At 30.0% G+C, this 18,607-nt stretch overlaps 1 protein-coding gene and 1 pseudogene across 1 annotated transcript; both read left to right on the top strand.

The window, feature by feature from the left end:
* The window catches only part of LOC102600580 (uncharacterized), a 26,327-nt pseudogene extending 15,278 nt beyond the window's left edge, over window positions 1–11,049 (top strand).
* Window positions 7,278–18,120, top strand: LOC102600917 (pentatricopeptide repeat-containing protein At3g22470, mitochondrial-like). Its single transcript, XM_015305665.1, is given in 3 exon segments — window positions 7,278–8,099; window positions 8,102–9,084; window positions 17,172–18,120. Coding segments are annotated over 3 exon segments (2,481 nt in total). The 5' UTR covers window positions 7,278–7,315; the 3' UTR covers window positions 17,886–18,120.
* The last annotated feature ends 487 nt before the right edge of the window (window positions 18,121–18,607 follow it).

The raw sequence follows: 18,607 nt of genomic DNA, 5'->3' as shown, positions 1-18,607 counted from the left end.
AATGAGTAATAATAATAATTCTAATAAGGAGTAATGAGTAATAATAATAATTCTAATAAGGAGTAATGAGTAATAATAATAATTCTAATAAGGAGTAATGAGTAATAATAATAATTCTAATAAGGAGTAATGAGTAATAATAATAATTCTAATAAGGAGTAATGAGTAATAATAATAATTCTAATAAGGAGTAATGAGTAATAATAATAATTCTAATAAGGAGTAATGAGTAATAATAATAATTCTAATAAGGAGTAATGAGTAATAATAATAATTCTAATAAGGAGTAATGAGTAATAATAATAATTCTAATAAGGAGTAATGAGTAATAATAATAATTCTAATAAGGAGTAATGAGTAATAATAATAATTCTAATAAGGAGTAATGAGTAATAATAATAATTCTAATAAGGAGTAATGAGTAATAATAATAATTCTAATAAGGAGTAATGAGTAATAATAATAATTCTAATAAGGAGTAATGAGTAATAATAATAATTCTAATAAGGAGTAATGAGTAATAATAATAATTCTAATAAGGAGTAATGAGTAATAATAATAATTCTAATAAGGAGTAATGAGTAATAATAATAATTCTAATAAGGAGTAATGAGTAATAATAATAATTCTAATAAGGAGTAATGAGTAATAATAATAATTCTAATAAGGAGTAATGAGTAATAATAATAATTCTATAAGGAGTAATGAGTAATAATAATAATTCTATAAGGAGTAATGAGTAATAATAATAATTCTATAAGGAGTAATGAGTAATAATAATAATTCTATAAGGAGTAATGAGTAATAATAATAATTCTATAAGGAGTAATGAGTAATAATAATAATTCTATAAGGAGTAATGAGTAATAATAATAATTCTATAAGGAGTAATGAGTAATAATAATAATTGCAATGTTAGTCCTTGGTGTTAGTCCTTCTATTAATGTACAATTCTTTTTGCACGTTGTACAACTAATTAATGCAGTCAAAAGTTAATGTACAAAATTGTATGCATGTTGTACAAGAGTATTAATGCAGTGTTGGTCCTTTCCAACTCTCACTTCTAAATAAGAGTAAAGAGTAATATATACACAAAAATGATAATATTTGGAGCATATAATTATTAGGCCTTGCCGAATGAGAGATGTGATGTTGACATATGGCCGGCCAATTGTACCATCACACCACACTATAAACGCCTCGTTCGTATCGAGATTTTTTTAAACTTATATAGAGACTGACTGACTGTTATACATTTATTTGGATGTTACAAACAAAAAAAAAAAGATGCAAAAAGAAAAACCTAATTTTCTAATGTTGTAAAAACAACAAAATTATTAAAATTTAAAATCTTAAAAGTATTTATGTTTCAGTTATTCAAAATTAAAGAAGGATAATGCATCAATAATTTTTATCTAATGAAATACAATATGCGCGGATCTTTCAATGTAAATTACTTTAATTACCAAAAAATATGGTAATATATAAAAATTTAAAGTATTTGATCAAAATATTAACATATACTATTTCTGTATATGGTTAACAATAAAGCATTTATTATTTTATGAAAATAAATGACTAGCAATAAAAGTGGGAATACAGTAAGCTAAAATAATTAATATTTGATAAGGTTATTATAAAAAAGGTCATTTTACAAAGATCCTACTAATATAAAGCTAGTTATTGTTGTTAAAGATAAATAAGTAATTATAATATGGTAATATTAACATATAATATAAAAAATCATCCCCACAGAGATTTGCTTGTATGATGATTTCTTTATATGGTGACATATAAAAGAGCGGTTGAATGCATGAATAAGAATTCCTTTGTTGAAAACACCCTCATAATGAGATCCTTAAGCGAGAAGATGACTTTTGGAGGTTGAAATCTAGAGTACAATGGCTAAATGTTGGAGACGCTAACACAAATTTTTTCCACATTTCTACGACTAATAGACGACGTAGAAACTAAATGATAAGAGTAGGAAATTGGACCTTCGATCCAGCCTCCATAAATAACATAATTACAACTCACTTCCATGACATTTATTCTACAGAATTAACCAAAAGTGATCTCCCAAATCCTCTTCCTTGTCATATGGCATTTTCTTGTGAAGCCAAAGAATCCATTGGATGGCCGGTCCCTTACAATAGAGGAAGTTAAAAATGCTATTTCTCCTTTAAACCGCTAAAATCTCCATATTCTTTCAAAAATATTGGAATGAATCTGTTGTAGACACATGTATGTATGAGGGCATTTAATTCAAAAACCATCCCGCCAGAATTAAACAAGACTCTCATTTGTCTTATCCCGAAAATAAAAAATCCTGAACAGATTACTCACTATAGACCCATTAGCCTTTGCAATACTATATATCTACAAAACAATCACTAAAATTATTGTGAATAGAATTAGACCCTTCCTGGACAAAAATCATTAGTCCAAATCAATGTAGTTTCATACCGAGCTATTGATAACGCCAAGAAGCTATCCACTCATTCAAAAAATCTAAAGGGAAGTTTGGAAAAATGATCCTTAAAATCGATTTAGAGAAGGCGTTCGATAGAATTGAATGGTCGTTTGTTAAACAATCTCTAACTATCCTAAACTTCCCAAACAACATAATCGACCTAATCATGTCTTGTATCTCCACTTCTTCCATCTCAATACTAATAAACGGCAAACCTACCAATTACTTCTTACCCACTAGGGGTATCAAACAAGGGGATCCAGCCTTATATATTCATCATTTGTATGGAATCCCGTTCAAGACTTATTAATTACTCTATTAAAAAAAGCCTCTGGCAACCAGTTAGAGTTGGTAAAATAGGTATCCCGTTATCCCATTTACTCTTTGCCGATGATATTATTCTATTGGCAAAGGCCGACCTTACAAATGCAAGTACTATCATCTATATCTTTAATACTACAATGAATATTAGACAAAAAGAAAAAATTGGGAAATACCTTGGCCTCCCAAAAAGCTGGGATTATCAATATATTATTGACCATATGAACAACAAATTGAGTGGCTGGAAAACTAAATTCCTATCATTAGTAGGAAGAACCACCCTCGTCAAGTCTGTCTTAGCCTCCATTCCTACTTACGCTATGCAATGCAATATCCTACCTCACTCATATCAACCGCATCCAAAGGAATTTTCTTTGGGGGTCCACACCGGACAAGAAAAAACTGCACTTAGCAAATTGGGATTTAGTGACCTCTCCCAAAAATCAGGGTGGTCTGGGTATCCAAAAAACAAAAGGGAAAAACTTTGCTTTATTGGCAAGTTATTCCAAAAAAATAAAGAACAACTTTGGGCTAAGGTTCTTGAAAAGAAGTACATAAATCGAAGCCAAAGATCTCATATTAAATACGATTCATATATTTGGAAAAGCATTGCCATATTCCGAAAAGGCATCTCTTGGAACATTGGAGATGGCAACCTTTGGGAGGACAACTGGATAGAAGCCTCTCAATCACTTCGGCAAGTAATAAACGAACCTATACATAAATTAAATCTGAAACAAACCTATTAGTTAATTTCCTCTTTTGAAATAACAATTGGGATCTCTCTCGGCTGTCCTTCGACATCCCCATAGACATCAAACAATACTTACACACAACAATCTACTCATAAGCTTGATACTTGCTTTTGGAACCAAAGTGTCGATGGAAATTTTAATACTAAAAGTGCCGTGCCTATATGTTGTACATATCAAATACTACAGATAAAAATATTGCTACTAACTTCGATCATGACTGGGTTTGGAAAATAAATGCCATTAATAAGATTCGATTCTTTAATGTGGCTCCTCATCACAAACAGACTTCCTACTTGGGCAGTCCTCCACGCTAGAAATATCAGTAATTCAAGGAACTGCCCCTCATGCCCTAGCATGATCGAAAACACATTACATATCTTTGCAAAATGCCCAGACACTAAGCACATCTGGAACCACTATGATATAAACCTCACTGGGCCTGATTTCAAAGACCTCCTTTGCACCTCTAAAAATCTCCATTGTGCCCACATCTATTCTAACTCCAATCATTCTTTGGAATGTATGGAAAAATAGGAATACTAAATATTTCAAAACAAGAATATTAGTAGGCTGCCTAGCACCCACCATAATATTACCTTCCAGGCCATTGAATATTATCACTTAGCCTACCCTCCTCCAAAAGTAAATAAACCTCCATCAAACCAGTCACCAGAGTACTGGCACAAACCCCCCTAAAGGCATCCTAAAACTAAACTTTGATGGCTCGTATGAACTAAAGTCCACAAACGGCGGAACAGGGGGAGTAATTCGAGACCACTTAGGTAATTGAGTTGTAGGCTTCTCTTGTAAAGTAAAGGCTCAAAATGCACTTCATGCAGAATTACTAGCGTTGCAGCATGGACTAATTTTAGCACAAAATAGGAATTTTAAGCAATTACTGGTGAAAACTGACTCTCATGTACTACTTGACACCTTACATGGTAACAATCCCATATACTCATATATTTATGTTGATTGCAGGTCGATACTCCGACAGTTAAAGGAGCCAACCATGAAGCACGTCCCGAGGGAGGCTAATATGGTAGCAGATATATTAGCAGTATACGGAAGGAAAACGAAGGAACCGCACATGATATGCAATCATCCCTATGTTTTTGATACATCTCCTTTGCTTGTAAATAATGCTCTTAAAAGAGATGCTATGGGAACTGGATCATCTAGTTTCAGTTCCCCTGTTTTGTATGGTTAAACCTTCTTAATTAATTAAATAAAACACCTTCCGTTTTTAAGCAAAAAAAAAAAAGCATTCTTTGTTCACTCAAAAGTCATTGAAGGATTACATTTCGTAATTTTGTTTGATGTAGAATATCTACACTAATATAAACATTAATAATTGATTCACGATTCAAAGTTTTGATTCATTTAATATATGAAGATAATTTTCTCGTTGCCTTATCATAATTTTATCGTTATTTTATGACTCCTCTTCAAAGGTGGTGGCATGATTGGACCTACTAAGATAAGGTAATATATAAAGTCAATCCCTAATAAAGTAGCTTTTAACTTGCACTATTAAATTATGTGAGTATAAATTATCTCCTAAACTACAATTATGCAGTGTTAATTATTTTTCTCATTTCCATTTAGTTGGCACGTACATAAAAACTAGCTTAGCATACGTGTTTTATATGTATGTCTAGTGTCAATTAATAAAATTATATATAAAAAGAATAAAATTATTTAAAAATAATAATTGATGTTAAAATAAATGTTATGTCTATTTAAATGATTATAATTTTATATATAAAGATTAAAAAGATTCTAATCATTAGTAGCGAACAATTACCAGGTGCTAATTGGCTTTCCGCGATTGAGTCACTGAGAGTGAGACAAGAGACCTCGTGATCAGGGGTGGAGCCACCTTATTGTTTGGGGTTTGTCCGAATGTCTTTATAATATGATTAAAATTATCTTTTAGATATATATAATAGATTTTGATCCCCTTCGATTAATTTGTATGTTTACTTTTTCTGATTTTGAATCCCTTATTGAAATCCTTACTCCGCCAATACTTGTGACTCCGTTCAGAGAAGACAAAAGAGGCTAGAGAGGAGTCAAAAATAGGGTTGTGAGTTTTGTTTTGTTTGAGTAAGGAATTTGGGGCCAAAATTTGAAAATTGAAATGAGTTGGGTTATAAGTAAATGGAATTTTTACATAAATAATATATATTTTATTTGATTAATTATGTTTTTACGTGTTACTTTATTTTTATTATCATATATGACATATTTTTAGCTTTAATAACCATTTGATATAAACTATATTAAAGTTGTATTTAAATTGTATATTAGGTAAAGCTTTGAAAAATTGTATTAAAGTTGTATCAAAACTGTTTTAAATATAAACAATTGGTGGTCCGATGGTGTTGATTACGAAAAAATAAAGATGAAGCTCTGAAAATCTGTTTAAAATTATCCTAAATTGTATAAATATAAATGATAGTTATAATACAATTTGATTTCAATATTATATATTATAAATTCGATAGTTATTATTTCAAAACAAATATAATACATTTCTGACAATGTCAACTATTTAAATAGTACCGAAATGTTTGAAATTCACATATAATACTTATAATATATTTGTATTAAAAATGTTTTTTGTTATATATTAGGTGAAGTTCTAAAAAATTGTATTAAGGTTATACCACAGGTATTAAATGTAAACAATCAGTGGTCTGGTGGTGGTGGTGATTTACCGAAAAAGAAGAGGTGAAGCTATGAAAAATCGATATTAAAATTCTATTAAAATTGTATAAAAAAGCAGTGATAGTAGCCATGTTATTTGTGGTAAGAAAGTAAGGCTGATCTGTGTTAGAGTAAAAGATATGTATAATTCGTAAATAAAGTTATATAATATATTATTTATGTAAATTGCCCAAATTAAATTGTGTTGGATCAAAACTCAAAATATATAATTAATATAATTTAAATAATATTTTTTATTTTATTTTATTTAATGAAACTTCGATTATTCGGTGCACCGTGGAATCTTGATCCTTGCATCGAACACCGAATCGAAGAATCAAATTATCCGAGGAAAAGAATCGATGCTGAAACGAAAAATCGGCATTGAAAAATTGAATTAGTTGAGTTCAAATTTCGGTATTATGTCTACCCCTAATTAACGGTTCGGTTTATGGACTATCTTTTGTGCTACTAAATCGTTCAATGGCACTAATCAAATGTTAAAAAAATTCAGTTTTAATCAATAATCCTATTAAGAAGTTCGATACCCTTGTTTCAATTATTCCTTTAATTGGATCATTAGCTAAAACACATTTTTGTATCGTATTAGGGTATCCCATTAGTAAATCGATTTGGTCTGATTTATTATCTTGTCTTTGTCACAATTAAATGGAAGATAATACTAGTTTGTGTCGAGAACAAGAACAGAGAAGGTGTGGCAACTACTTTGTTAATGCCTAATTTTAATACTTTGTCCGTTTAAAAAATAATAACCCCATTTCATTTTTAGTCTGTTTCAAAAAGAATGACCCCTTTCCTTTTTTGAAAACACTTTAATTTTAATTTTTCATCTGACATGTTTAATGTCACAGGATTAAAGAATATTTTAATACATTTGACATAATTTTAATTTTGAACCACAAGATTTAAAAATCTTTTTAGTTTCTTAAATTTCATTCCAAATTTAACTAGGACATTCTTTTTGAAACGGAGGGGTATAAAGTATGTGAGGCAAAATTAGGTCACACAAAAGAACGAAGAACGAAAATTGAAGATGGCAATGGAGATGAGGAGAATTTTTCTGCGGAAATGTAATAGTATTCTCTCTATCTCTTCCTTTCATATTTTACATTCTAATTCTTCTTCTTCACGCTGTAGTAAAGTAAAGGGTAGAGTTGGGTTAAATTTTGAGAAACTCAAGTGTTTAGATGATGCTGTGAATCTCTTCAATCAAATGGTTAGAATGAAGCCTCTTCCTTCAGTTGTCGATTTCTCTAAATTATTTAAGAATATGATAAGTATGAAGCATTACTCGACTGTTGTTTCTCTTTTTCGCGAAATGCAGATATTGGGTATTCTAATTGATGGGTTCATCTTGAATAGTGTGATTAATAGTTATTGCTTGATGCATCATGCTCATTTTGGATTTTCGGTGTTACCTATTTACTTGAAGAATGGCATAACATTTGATGTTGTTACCTTTACCACCCTACTAAGAGGAATCTTTGATGAAAATAAGGTTAGAGATGCTGTTGAATTGTTCAAAAAATTGGTGAGAGAGAAGATTTGTGAGCCTAATGAAGTCATGTATGCAACCGTCATGAATGGACTCAGCAAAAGCGGTCATACTCAAAAAACTTTAAGTTTGCTCCGGTTAATGGAGCAAGGTAACACTGAGCCCAACATATATATCTACAACATCGTTATAGATTCCCTTTGCAAAGATGGGAACTCAGATACTGCTATCAACTTTTTGAATGAGATGAAGCAAAAAGGCATTCATCCAGACATATTAACGTATAATTCATTGATTGATGGTTTGTGTAAGCTCAGTCAGTGGGAAAGGTTAAAACTTTGTTCTCAGAGATGGTGAACCTTAATATGTATCCAGATGTGTGCACCTTCAACATACTAACAGATGGACTATGCAAAGAAGGGAAAGTTGAAGATGCCGAGGAAGTAATGAAACACATGGTTGAAAAGGGTATCCAGCCTAATGTAATCACCTACAATATGATAATGGATGGATATTGTTTGTGTGGTCAACTAGATAGAGCGAGGAGAATTTTTGATATCTTGATAGATAAGGGCATTGAGCCTAACATTTTTAGCTATAACATACTAATAAATGGATACTGTAAGAAAAAGAAACTTGACGAGGCCATGCAATTGTTTTGTGAAATTTCTCAAAAGGGATTAAAGCCTGATATTGTTACCTACAATACTATCTTGCAAGGCCTGTTTGAAGTTGGAAGAATTGGTGTTGCAAAACAACTGTTTGTAGAGATGGTATCAACGGGGCCTGCCCCTGATTTATACAGTTATTGTACTTTGCTTGATGGTTATTTTAAGTACGGACTTGTTGAAGAAGCTATGTCACTCTTTAATAAGTTGGAAAGAAAGACAGAAAATATTGATATTATATCTTACAATATTATCATTAATGGATTGTGTAAAAACGGTGAACTCGATAAAGCTCATGCTATTTTTGAGAAGCTTTCCTCAATGGGATTGCTTCTGAATGTGAGAATATACACTACAATGATAACTGGATTTTGTTTGCAAGGGTTGTTAGATGAAGCTAAGGATATGCTTAGAAAAATGGAAGAGAACAACTGTCTTCCAGACAATGTCACTTACAATGTTATTGTGCAAGGATATCTTAGGTGCAGGAAAATAAATGAAATGGTAACTTTTATGAAGGAAATGACTGGAAGGGGCTTCTCATTTGACGCAACTACAGCTGAGTTCCTGGTAGAGGCTATTAGTGAGAATCCTTCCATCGTTGACATGTTACCAGAGCTTCATTCGGAAATCAAAAAGTGAAAAGTTGTTCGCTTGGTTTATTCGGCTATGTACTACTTTCTGTTTCATTTCTTTTTTGAATGCCCTTTTCAGTGTGTTTAACACAAGAACATTTGCAGTAATGTACTTTATGATGGACTTGATGATAAACAAACAATTTAAGCCACACCAAAAAGAAAGAGATTATACAAGAACAACAATTTTGAAAGAATACATTTTGGAATACTTAGCAAGAGTACTGTATTTCTTTATTATAAAGCGCACAAAATGAAAAAAAGAAGAAGGGGGAAACTGAATAAGAGTACCGCAGTAACAATTGATATCAATACAACTCTGTTTTCCAAATGCCCTTTTCTCTAATAACTTCCAACTTTTATCTAGTCTTTGGCAATTTAAGATTAAGAGGATCACTATGGCGTTTTCCATGCAAAGACACTTTCTTTTCTCGAGTAGTAAACATAATTCCACTACCTTTCTCAACTTCCGGAAAAGGTCTTGTTAACTCATCCCATGTTGTGGTTTCCCCACAAGTCATCTAAGACAATAAGATACCACTTTCCATAAAGTTGTTTCCTTAGCTTATCAGCAACATCAATATTCTCACTCAATTTCGAATCCGAGCTAGTAAGTTGATTAAAAATTTTATTCAACAACTCCTTCTCAACTTATTCTTGGCAGACTGTGCACCATGTGTGAATGTCGAAATGACTAGAAACTGATTTATCATTGTATACTTTGTATGCAAAGGAGTTTTACCTGAACCTGGCATACCAGTTCAAAATAACTTCTAGATCTGCCAGTCCACTTGTGAGCTTCCTAATTATCCAATTTAAAACCTACAATTATTTTATGAGATGTCAATGACATGCTCTCAACTGGCTTCTTGGGAGAGTTTACAACAATGAGGTTCATGTTCTTGGGAATCTTCTTGAGTAAATGGGAGACATCTTCTTTGATAAGTTTGATCTCTTTTTTTTTTATAATGGAAAGTGAGAAAATAAGATGTAAGAGACCATTATCTCGAACAATAATTTAATAAATGACATCTTTTGTCTCATATGCCACATCTAAAACACGTGCCTAGAGATCTTTATACAATTCTTGTTCAATGTTCACGAAGAAAGATCTTATAAATTCTATGTCTTCTTTCACCAACCCAATCTCTTCCTTTATCAAAGTAGTTACCCTTATGCTTACACATTATAAGTTTAGGAATATCATTTCCAATGCTATTTGTTATCTTCATGTATTGTTATTTTCTATGTATTTGAGAATAAATAACAACTTCCTACAATATATTGAGGAGTAACATTTATCAGATAGGCATTCATTCCATTATATGATGTCAATTTTGTTTATGTGTGGGTTTGCAGAACAGGTTCATCACGGTAATGACAGTTGTGTCCTTCGGAGCATCTTGTGTAGTTGTCAAAGCAGAAGTCTTTCAGAGAAAACCAATAATCCTACCTTATTCATTGTTATGCACAAGTGCCAGGGATAAATAAACAGCTTCGGTGTATACTGAAACAACGTAGCTGAACGATTTATGTCGAGCAAATTCTCTGATGAGACTCTGTTGTCCAATGCTGCAAAGCTCTACACAATGCAATCCCTTTGGATGTCTAATTGTTCAGTAAGTTGCCAGGGCTTAATATTGAAGTTATAGACGGGAGGGGTCATCCGGATACGAGACTAGAAAGTTGCCCCGAGTATCCTATTTTTTACCAGTTTAACTTTTTCTAGTGACTTGTTCTTCTGGTGAAATGGTGTTGTCATGTACTTGATACCGATCGAGAATCACACGGATACTAATACTAGTTAGTATAAGAAAACCAAAAGCATGAATCAATGTATCTGCTCACTTGTCCAAAAAACAACCCATCTTGAATTGTGGCCATTGTCACAACAACAACCAGTGGCTATTCCGCATATACTTGAGGGATGTCAAATGACACTCCCTTTGTCTGAATATTACAATGTGTAGTTAGGTAAAAATATTTATTTTTATGTATATATATATATATATATATATATGTATTGACACCACTTGACTTCTACACAATTTTACTGTTTCATATTTTTATCTCTTAATAAAAATTATGGCTTCGTCACTGGTCAGAACCTGTTGGATCTTGTGGAAGTTGCACCTTTCTGGGCAACTAGCCGAACAAAAAGGCTCTTGGAGCAATATCAAATCTCCTAAATGTCTTGCTTATAATAGTATAATATTGATAGTTGTGTCTGATGTAAAATAGATAATGTGTTATCTAGAAAAATATTACGGGGTTCAATCTCAACACATTCAAGCCTTAACTCATTTTAATAGAATCTTCAATCGAGTCCAATTTAATCTCTGATTTCAACTCGTTTTAAGAGTCTTTATTTGCATTGATATAACGTATGTTCCTATATGATATGAATTACTATCTATTTTATAATTTTTAAGATTTATCTATCCATTTGTAACTTTTTAAAAAAAAAAAAATTGAGTTCAAATTTAAATTGTGGTCATAAAACTTAAATAACAATATATTCAAATTAGGGAAAATTAGCAAACTAGTAAAAAAATCTAACTTAATTAGTAAAAACCTCCATACTTTATAAATATTAGTAAAAATGTCAAAATGTCATTATTTTAGAAAAGATTGTGTATCCTAATTTACTTCCTATTTTATCTCACCTTAATTACACATTTTTCAATTAATTCTCTCTCATATGTTTAAAAAAAGTGAATATTTTCTCTCTCTCATATTTTCATCTTCCAATTCTTCTCCATTTCAAAGCCCGCCTCTCTCTATTCCATCTTATTTGTTTTTTTTTTCTTTTAGAAATTGAAAAATATATTTTATAAAGATATTCACACAATCCCTTTGATTAAGGTATGCATCTTTATCCGTTTTTTAAGATTTGTTTTATGATTTTATTTTTGTTTAAATCGTTCAAAATTGTTGTCTATAGTTGAAATCACGTCTAGGGTTTGATAAACTCTAAATCACTCTCCAATGACAGAATCTAAGAGAATTACTAGAGGTATCCAACTTAATCAACAATTTTCTAGCGATTTTCCATCATTTAATCTACGTATTACTCAAGAAATAGCGAATAATGTAGGATCCGCTGCTAAAATGATGGAAGAGAAACGATCGAAATATTGTTGCGGATATTTTGTTAGTTTTGATAAAATACCACATATTTGGAATCACCCTTTTCTAGGTATGTACATTGGTATGTATTCAGTAAATTAAGGATATTTTTATACTTTAGATAGTGATGCTATTTCAGATTGTATTAATGAATTCTTATTGAATGATTTTGTATTTATCATGGTATATTTGTTGTACTTGTGTTGTGTGATTTTATAAGTTAATGTACTTATAGATTTTTGTATTCACTATGCTATGTATATCATTTTCTAGTTATGGACGTAAGAGTGTTGTTTTTATCCAATTAAGTAAAGATACATATTAACTTATACATTTGTATTCCTTTAAAACAAATAGCGATGATATTTGAGATTGTATTTACTCCTTATTACTTGATTGTTTTGTATTCACTATGACATATTTGTTGTAGTTGTGTTATGAGCTTTACAAGTTACTGTATTTACATGTGTTTGTATTCATTATGCTATGTGTATCATTTTTTAGTTATGGGAATTGCAGAAGTGTTGTTTGTATCCAGTCAAGTTAAGATACATATTAACTTTATACATTTGTATTCATTTTAAACAAACAATGATGATTTTTTCAGCTTCTATTCAGTATGGTATATTTGGTGTATTCGTTATATCATAATAATTATTGTATATGTCTGGTGTGGATTATAAGTTACATTATGGTATAAATTTGTATTTATGTGATGTGGTTTTTAAGATACAATGTAGTTCAATAAACAGAAAACAAATAAACAAATAAATAAACGAAAATACAGTACCATTGTCGTAAAAAACTATACCCGCTCCAATTTATTTTTCGTAGGGATACAATTTGATTCAAAAAATTAAAAGCAAACAACAAATGAAAAAAACATGTCTTCACACAATCCATTATTATTTTCGTATTCAACAAGCAAAAAAATTCAACGAATCCACCAAAACTAATTATTCATACGTTGTTCATGTATACATACAATTTACAATGAAAATAGATACAGTTTACAATTATGTAAAAAAATTCATATCAAAATTATAATCAATTAGAAACAGATTAAAGATGAAGCAATTAACTAATACATGGTCCAATTTGTATTCCACCAATTTTATCGAACTTTCAGCAGAAAAATCCTTCTCCAAAGCTGCTTGTCAACAATTTTTTTTGTCCTATTTCGTTCAAATCTATCTTACCAAACAAAGAAAAATAGATTTTAATCAAAATAAATTGATCAGAGATTGAGTATTTTCAATTGAATCTTGAATATCGATAATGAGAAAATTGATCAACAATGGGATCGCCGATGAAGTATTCAGTTTTGATTTTTGTAACTAATGAGACTTTTAAGGGATTGTTCCTTTTTAAAATTATTATTCTCTCCCCTAAATTTCTCCTTTCTTTTATTTAACAATTGTATTGTTTCAATTAAAACAAATAATAAAAATTTAAATAAGATACATAATAAACTATTTTTTGACATTTTTACTAAATATTGAAAGTGTTGACAAATGGATCCTATTAAATGTTAAAATATTGACATTTTGAAAAATTTCCCTTAAAATTATTGAGATTAAGAGGGTCAAGCCCAAAGTAAACTTGAGCTAATCTGGACCCAACTCAATTTATATTTCAACTCATTTTAATATGAAAAAACTACCTAACTATACATACATAATTACAGTATATACTAATTTTACCTCTACTTTCAAATAATTACATATATTACCACTTTTAATATTTTATGTCATATATTTTAAAGATACAATCAAAGAACCTACATCCCTTAAAATTAGAATTGATTAATTATCTTTATATTTAAATTCCACATTTAATGTTTTAATAGCAACCAATCTCCAACCCTATCAATATCTCCCCCACCCTGCTAATTAACGTTTAGTCAAGTATTTTTACTCCTAAAATTGTTCTGCCGCAATCAACCAGAAGTTATGTACAAGTTATTCATCAATTTCTTGTTTCTTACCCTCTTTAAATTAAATGTATCAATGCATATTCATATAATTAATCTATAACTTTTCATTTTCAAATTGTTACTTCCTGAAGATCATATCAACGACAGATGCGATTAAGAGGTCGAAAGGCCCAATTGGAGGAGTGTTCATGTTGAATTTTCGGTAGATATGATAGAGGTCAATTAGATCCAAATGCAGCGAGCAATGAGCAACATCGACAAATTAAAAAGTGAAGCAAACACTACCACGGTGAGATGCCCTGACCAGCCATGAACGTAATCGGAAAGTTTCAATAAGTGGAGATTTACACATCTTTTTGACATATTATTAATGTATCTGATACATAATTGAGATACAATTATATGTATCTAGTTTTTATTAGTGTATCTTATTAAGTATACATGTATCCAATCTTTCTTGGGTATTAATTTTGAATATTTTTTTGGATTAATGACATGACAGATACTCTACAGTCGTGATTTTTTCCTAAATTCATGTGTTTCAATTACATCCATATTTAGATACACATAATTAGATGTATATGCTTATCAAAATTTTAGGTTTTTTAATTTTATCTTTTTAATACTTTAGTTATATGATCTTATAGTCTAATTCACATCATGATCGATTTTGCTTATTATAATGTAAATTTTTCTCATAATAAATTCAAATAATTTTTTTAATTTATCTTTTTTATTCAAATAAACAATTGAGAATGTAAGGAGAGAGTTTCATTATTTTTCTTTGTATAAATAAATAATATAACATACTTAGATTTCTAAGCCAACTATTTTTATTTAATGTCTGAAATATTTTAATTTGTCTAAGAAGTAATATAATAGTGTAGTATAATATTGAAATAAAGATATGAAAATTTGTTAAAATAAAAAAAAATGAATTTTTTTATTCGAGGAACTATACCTTCAAACAAAGCAAAGAGAGCAAATATTGTTATTGCATATTTTTTTTAATATTAATATATGAGAGAATCGAATTTAAAAATATAAGGTTACGTGCTTTTAACCACATTAAGATAATTGCAAATTTTTCATTACTTTTCATCATCTTATTTACAATTCATTCAACAAACAATTGCAAATACAGTAAAAATTAAAATATTTTAATTAAAATTATAAAATTTAATGACTACATATATCATATCGACGTGAACACAAGTAACTTCGAGATATATATAAAATCATTTAAAATATGAATATCGACCTATATATTCAAAGTTTATCATGATAATTTTCCACATTCATTAGTTAAAATAGATAAATTTTTAGTGTTCTTTCATTCTTCGAAAAAAAAGATTAAGTAAAATATTAATATCATTAAAGAATATTATTTCAATGACTTGATAGTTTCAATTTTTTTCGAAACATTAGCCTAAACTTAACAAATGACATGAAATTGTTTGGTAAGAATTCTTCTTTATCCATCACTCTATTTTTTTTTCTTCAATTTATTAGTTCTATATAATAATAACATTAAGCCTGTAACACATAAATTTACAAAGTGATATATAGTGAATACAATAATACAAAGCAGATTTTTAAAAAGGGAAATTACATAAATTCCCCCCTAACTTGTCTGCACAATTTACTTTAAGCACTTTAACCATACGGGTGTTTGTTTACCCCCCTAATTTAATTTGAAGTGAATTTAATTATCCCTTAAAGGGTGACGTGGCAAAATTTGTATCACCAAATTTCTATAAGCGCGTGAGACCAAAAAAAAAACCAAAAAACTGACACATGTCATCTTTTTATTGGATGACATATTTAATAACTTATTTTACTAATTTTTAAACATTTTATTTTTCAATTAACTTCTCTTCTCTGTATTTTTTTTTTCATCATCTTCTTCCTTTCTTTTTCTTTTCTCAAGACTCTTTCTCTTTCTTATTCTTTTCATTCAGTTCAAGATAAACATTTACTCATTTACTCCCAACTGTAACTTTTTCCACATTTTTTCTTCTTCGTTTCTTTTCTGTTTTTAATCGTTTTTTTTTTTTCTGTTTTTCTTTCAAATTCAAAGATATTGTTGACAAAAAGTTGATTGTGGAGATTTCGTCCAATTCATTGATAAATTAACATTTTTATGTAAATAATTTTTTTAATTTTCAAGGAAGGTGGTATGATGTAACTAAAAACTGAACTGGAACTGCAATTGAAATTTGAAATTATAATTTGTAGATTGAGGGGTAAATTCATCGATGGATTTAGTTTTGGCTCAATTTTAGATATAATCATGGTGGATATAGGAATTGTTGGTTTAATGTGGAAATTGATGTCTACAAATGGAATATTGAAACTTATTTTCTTACGAAAAGAAAGAAAATTGGAGAAGTTTTTTTTTTTTTACATAAAGAGAAAATTATTATATAATGGAAGAAGAAAAGTTGAAGAAAATTTCACTGTAAAAAGAAGAGTTGTTGTTGAGAAGGTGGCAAACATTGGGGAAGACAATTAGTGATGAAAAAAATAAATTATTATGGAGATTTAAGTAATTAATTAGAAATTTAGTTAACATACACGTGGACGAATAAAAACGCGTGTGATTTAACAACACCCAGCCTTCAACTGGGCTAGTGATGGGAGGGTTGAAAAAAAACATTTAAAAGATGTTAAGGGGGATATTTAAACACCCGTATAGTTAAAGTAAGTTATGCGAACTAATTCAGGGGGAATTTTATGTCTTTTCCCTTTTAAAAATAATAATTAAAAAAATAAAAGTGAAAAACATATAATTTTATTGGTTTGTTGGTATTCATTCTTTTTTTACTTGATAAATGATCTTGGTCATATAAGATTCTTTATTTTGAAATTCTCACTTGGAATTTCAATGTATTTATTTTGCGAATATCGATGCACTTGATACCTCTTTTTAATTTTATTCTATCTCTCATCCATTTTACTGAACAAAATACTATACTAAATAAATAAAAAATTGATTAAAAAAATCAATTATAAATAAGTTGTAGATACATTATCACATACTAATAAATGGATACGGTAAGAAAAAGAAACTCACCAAGGCCATGCAGTTGTTTCGTGAAATTTCTCAAAAGGGATTAAAGCCTAATATTGTTACCTACAATACTATCTTGCAAGGCCTGTTTGAAATTGGAAGAATTGGTGTTGCAAAACAACTGTTTGTAGAGATGGTATCAGCGGGGCCTACCCCTGATACATGTATGGTACTTTGCTTGATGGTTATTTTAAGTACGGACTTGTTGAAGAAGCTATGTCACTCTTTAATAAGTTGGAAAGAAAGAGAAAATGTTAATATTATGTATTACAATATTATCATTAATGGATTGTGTAAAAACGGTGAACTCGATAAAGCTCATGCTATTTTTCAGAAGCTTTCTTCAATGGGATTGCTTCCGAATGTGAGAACATACACTATGATGATAGCTGGATTTTGTCTACAAGGGTTGTTAGGTGAAGCTAAGGATATGCTTAGAAAAATGGAAGACAACAGTTGTTTTCCAGACAATGTAACTTACAATGTTATTGTGCAAGGATATCTTAGGTGCAGGAAAATAAATGAAATGGTAACTTTTATGAAGGAAATGACTGGAAGGGGCTTCTCATTTGACGCAACTACATCTGAGTTACTGGTAAAGGCTATTAGTGAGAATCCTTCCATCGTTGACATGTTACCAGAGCTTCATGCGGAAATCAAGAAGTGAAAAGTTGTTCGCTTGGTTTGTTCGGCAGCACTATGGCTGTGATACAATTTCTTTTTTATCCTTGCAAAAGAATTGACATCCCATGCAATTGCAGAAGTTGATGGCAATTAGAGCGTTGCTTGAGGTTTCTAGGCAGACCTATTGAGGAGGTATATCGAATTTTGATATTTTGAGTTCTATATCTGTTTTTCTTTTTCTCAAAAATCAAATGTTATTGCATTATTAATGTGAGAACAAAATGATAATCTTACCGATTTAAAAATAGTATAGGTGAGTTTCCTTATGTTTTTTAAGTCGAGTAACATCATTTATCAGTGCTATTTCCTTCCATTTGGCCTTGTCAGGTAAAGCATTTTGCAGTCCTTGAATCCTTCATTCACTAGCTAAAATTGGCTCATTTCCTCCATTTCAGTCGTGATACACTTCTATTGTTGCAAAGCTGAAAGTCCTAGAAAATTTCTCCTCGAATCATGAGTGCCCCTATCCACCTATTTTTGCCCAGAAAAGGGCTTTTATACCATCTTTCAGTTTAATGTGAATGTGCTCTGAGAATTCACCCCATAAGTTCTGACATATTCCAACTCCATAGAATAGTTAGGAACCTTCGTGATCACAAAACTTCTCCGTCCCATATTATTTCTGCAATCAGTTGCTTCTTCATTTCTTCTTCCTCTTTGTAGAACCTCCAAAGTCTCACATCATAAGGAGATTTTTGTTGTTTA

This window comes from Solanum tuberosum, unplaced genomic scaffold (assembly GCF_000226075.1).
Source record: "Solanum tuberosum cultivar DM 1-3 516 R44 unplaced genomic scaffold, SolTub_3.0 scf00930, whole genome shotgun sequence".
NCBI lineage: Eukaryota > Viridiplantae > Streptophyta > Magnoliopsida > Solanales > Solanaceae > Solanum > Solanum tuberosum.
The sequence above is the reverse complement of the archived record's forward strand: the minus strand, read 5'-3'. Positions and strand labels throughout refer to the sequence as shown.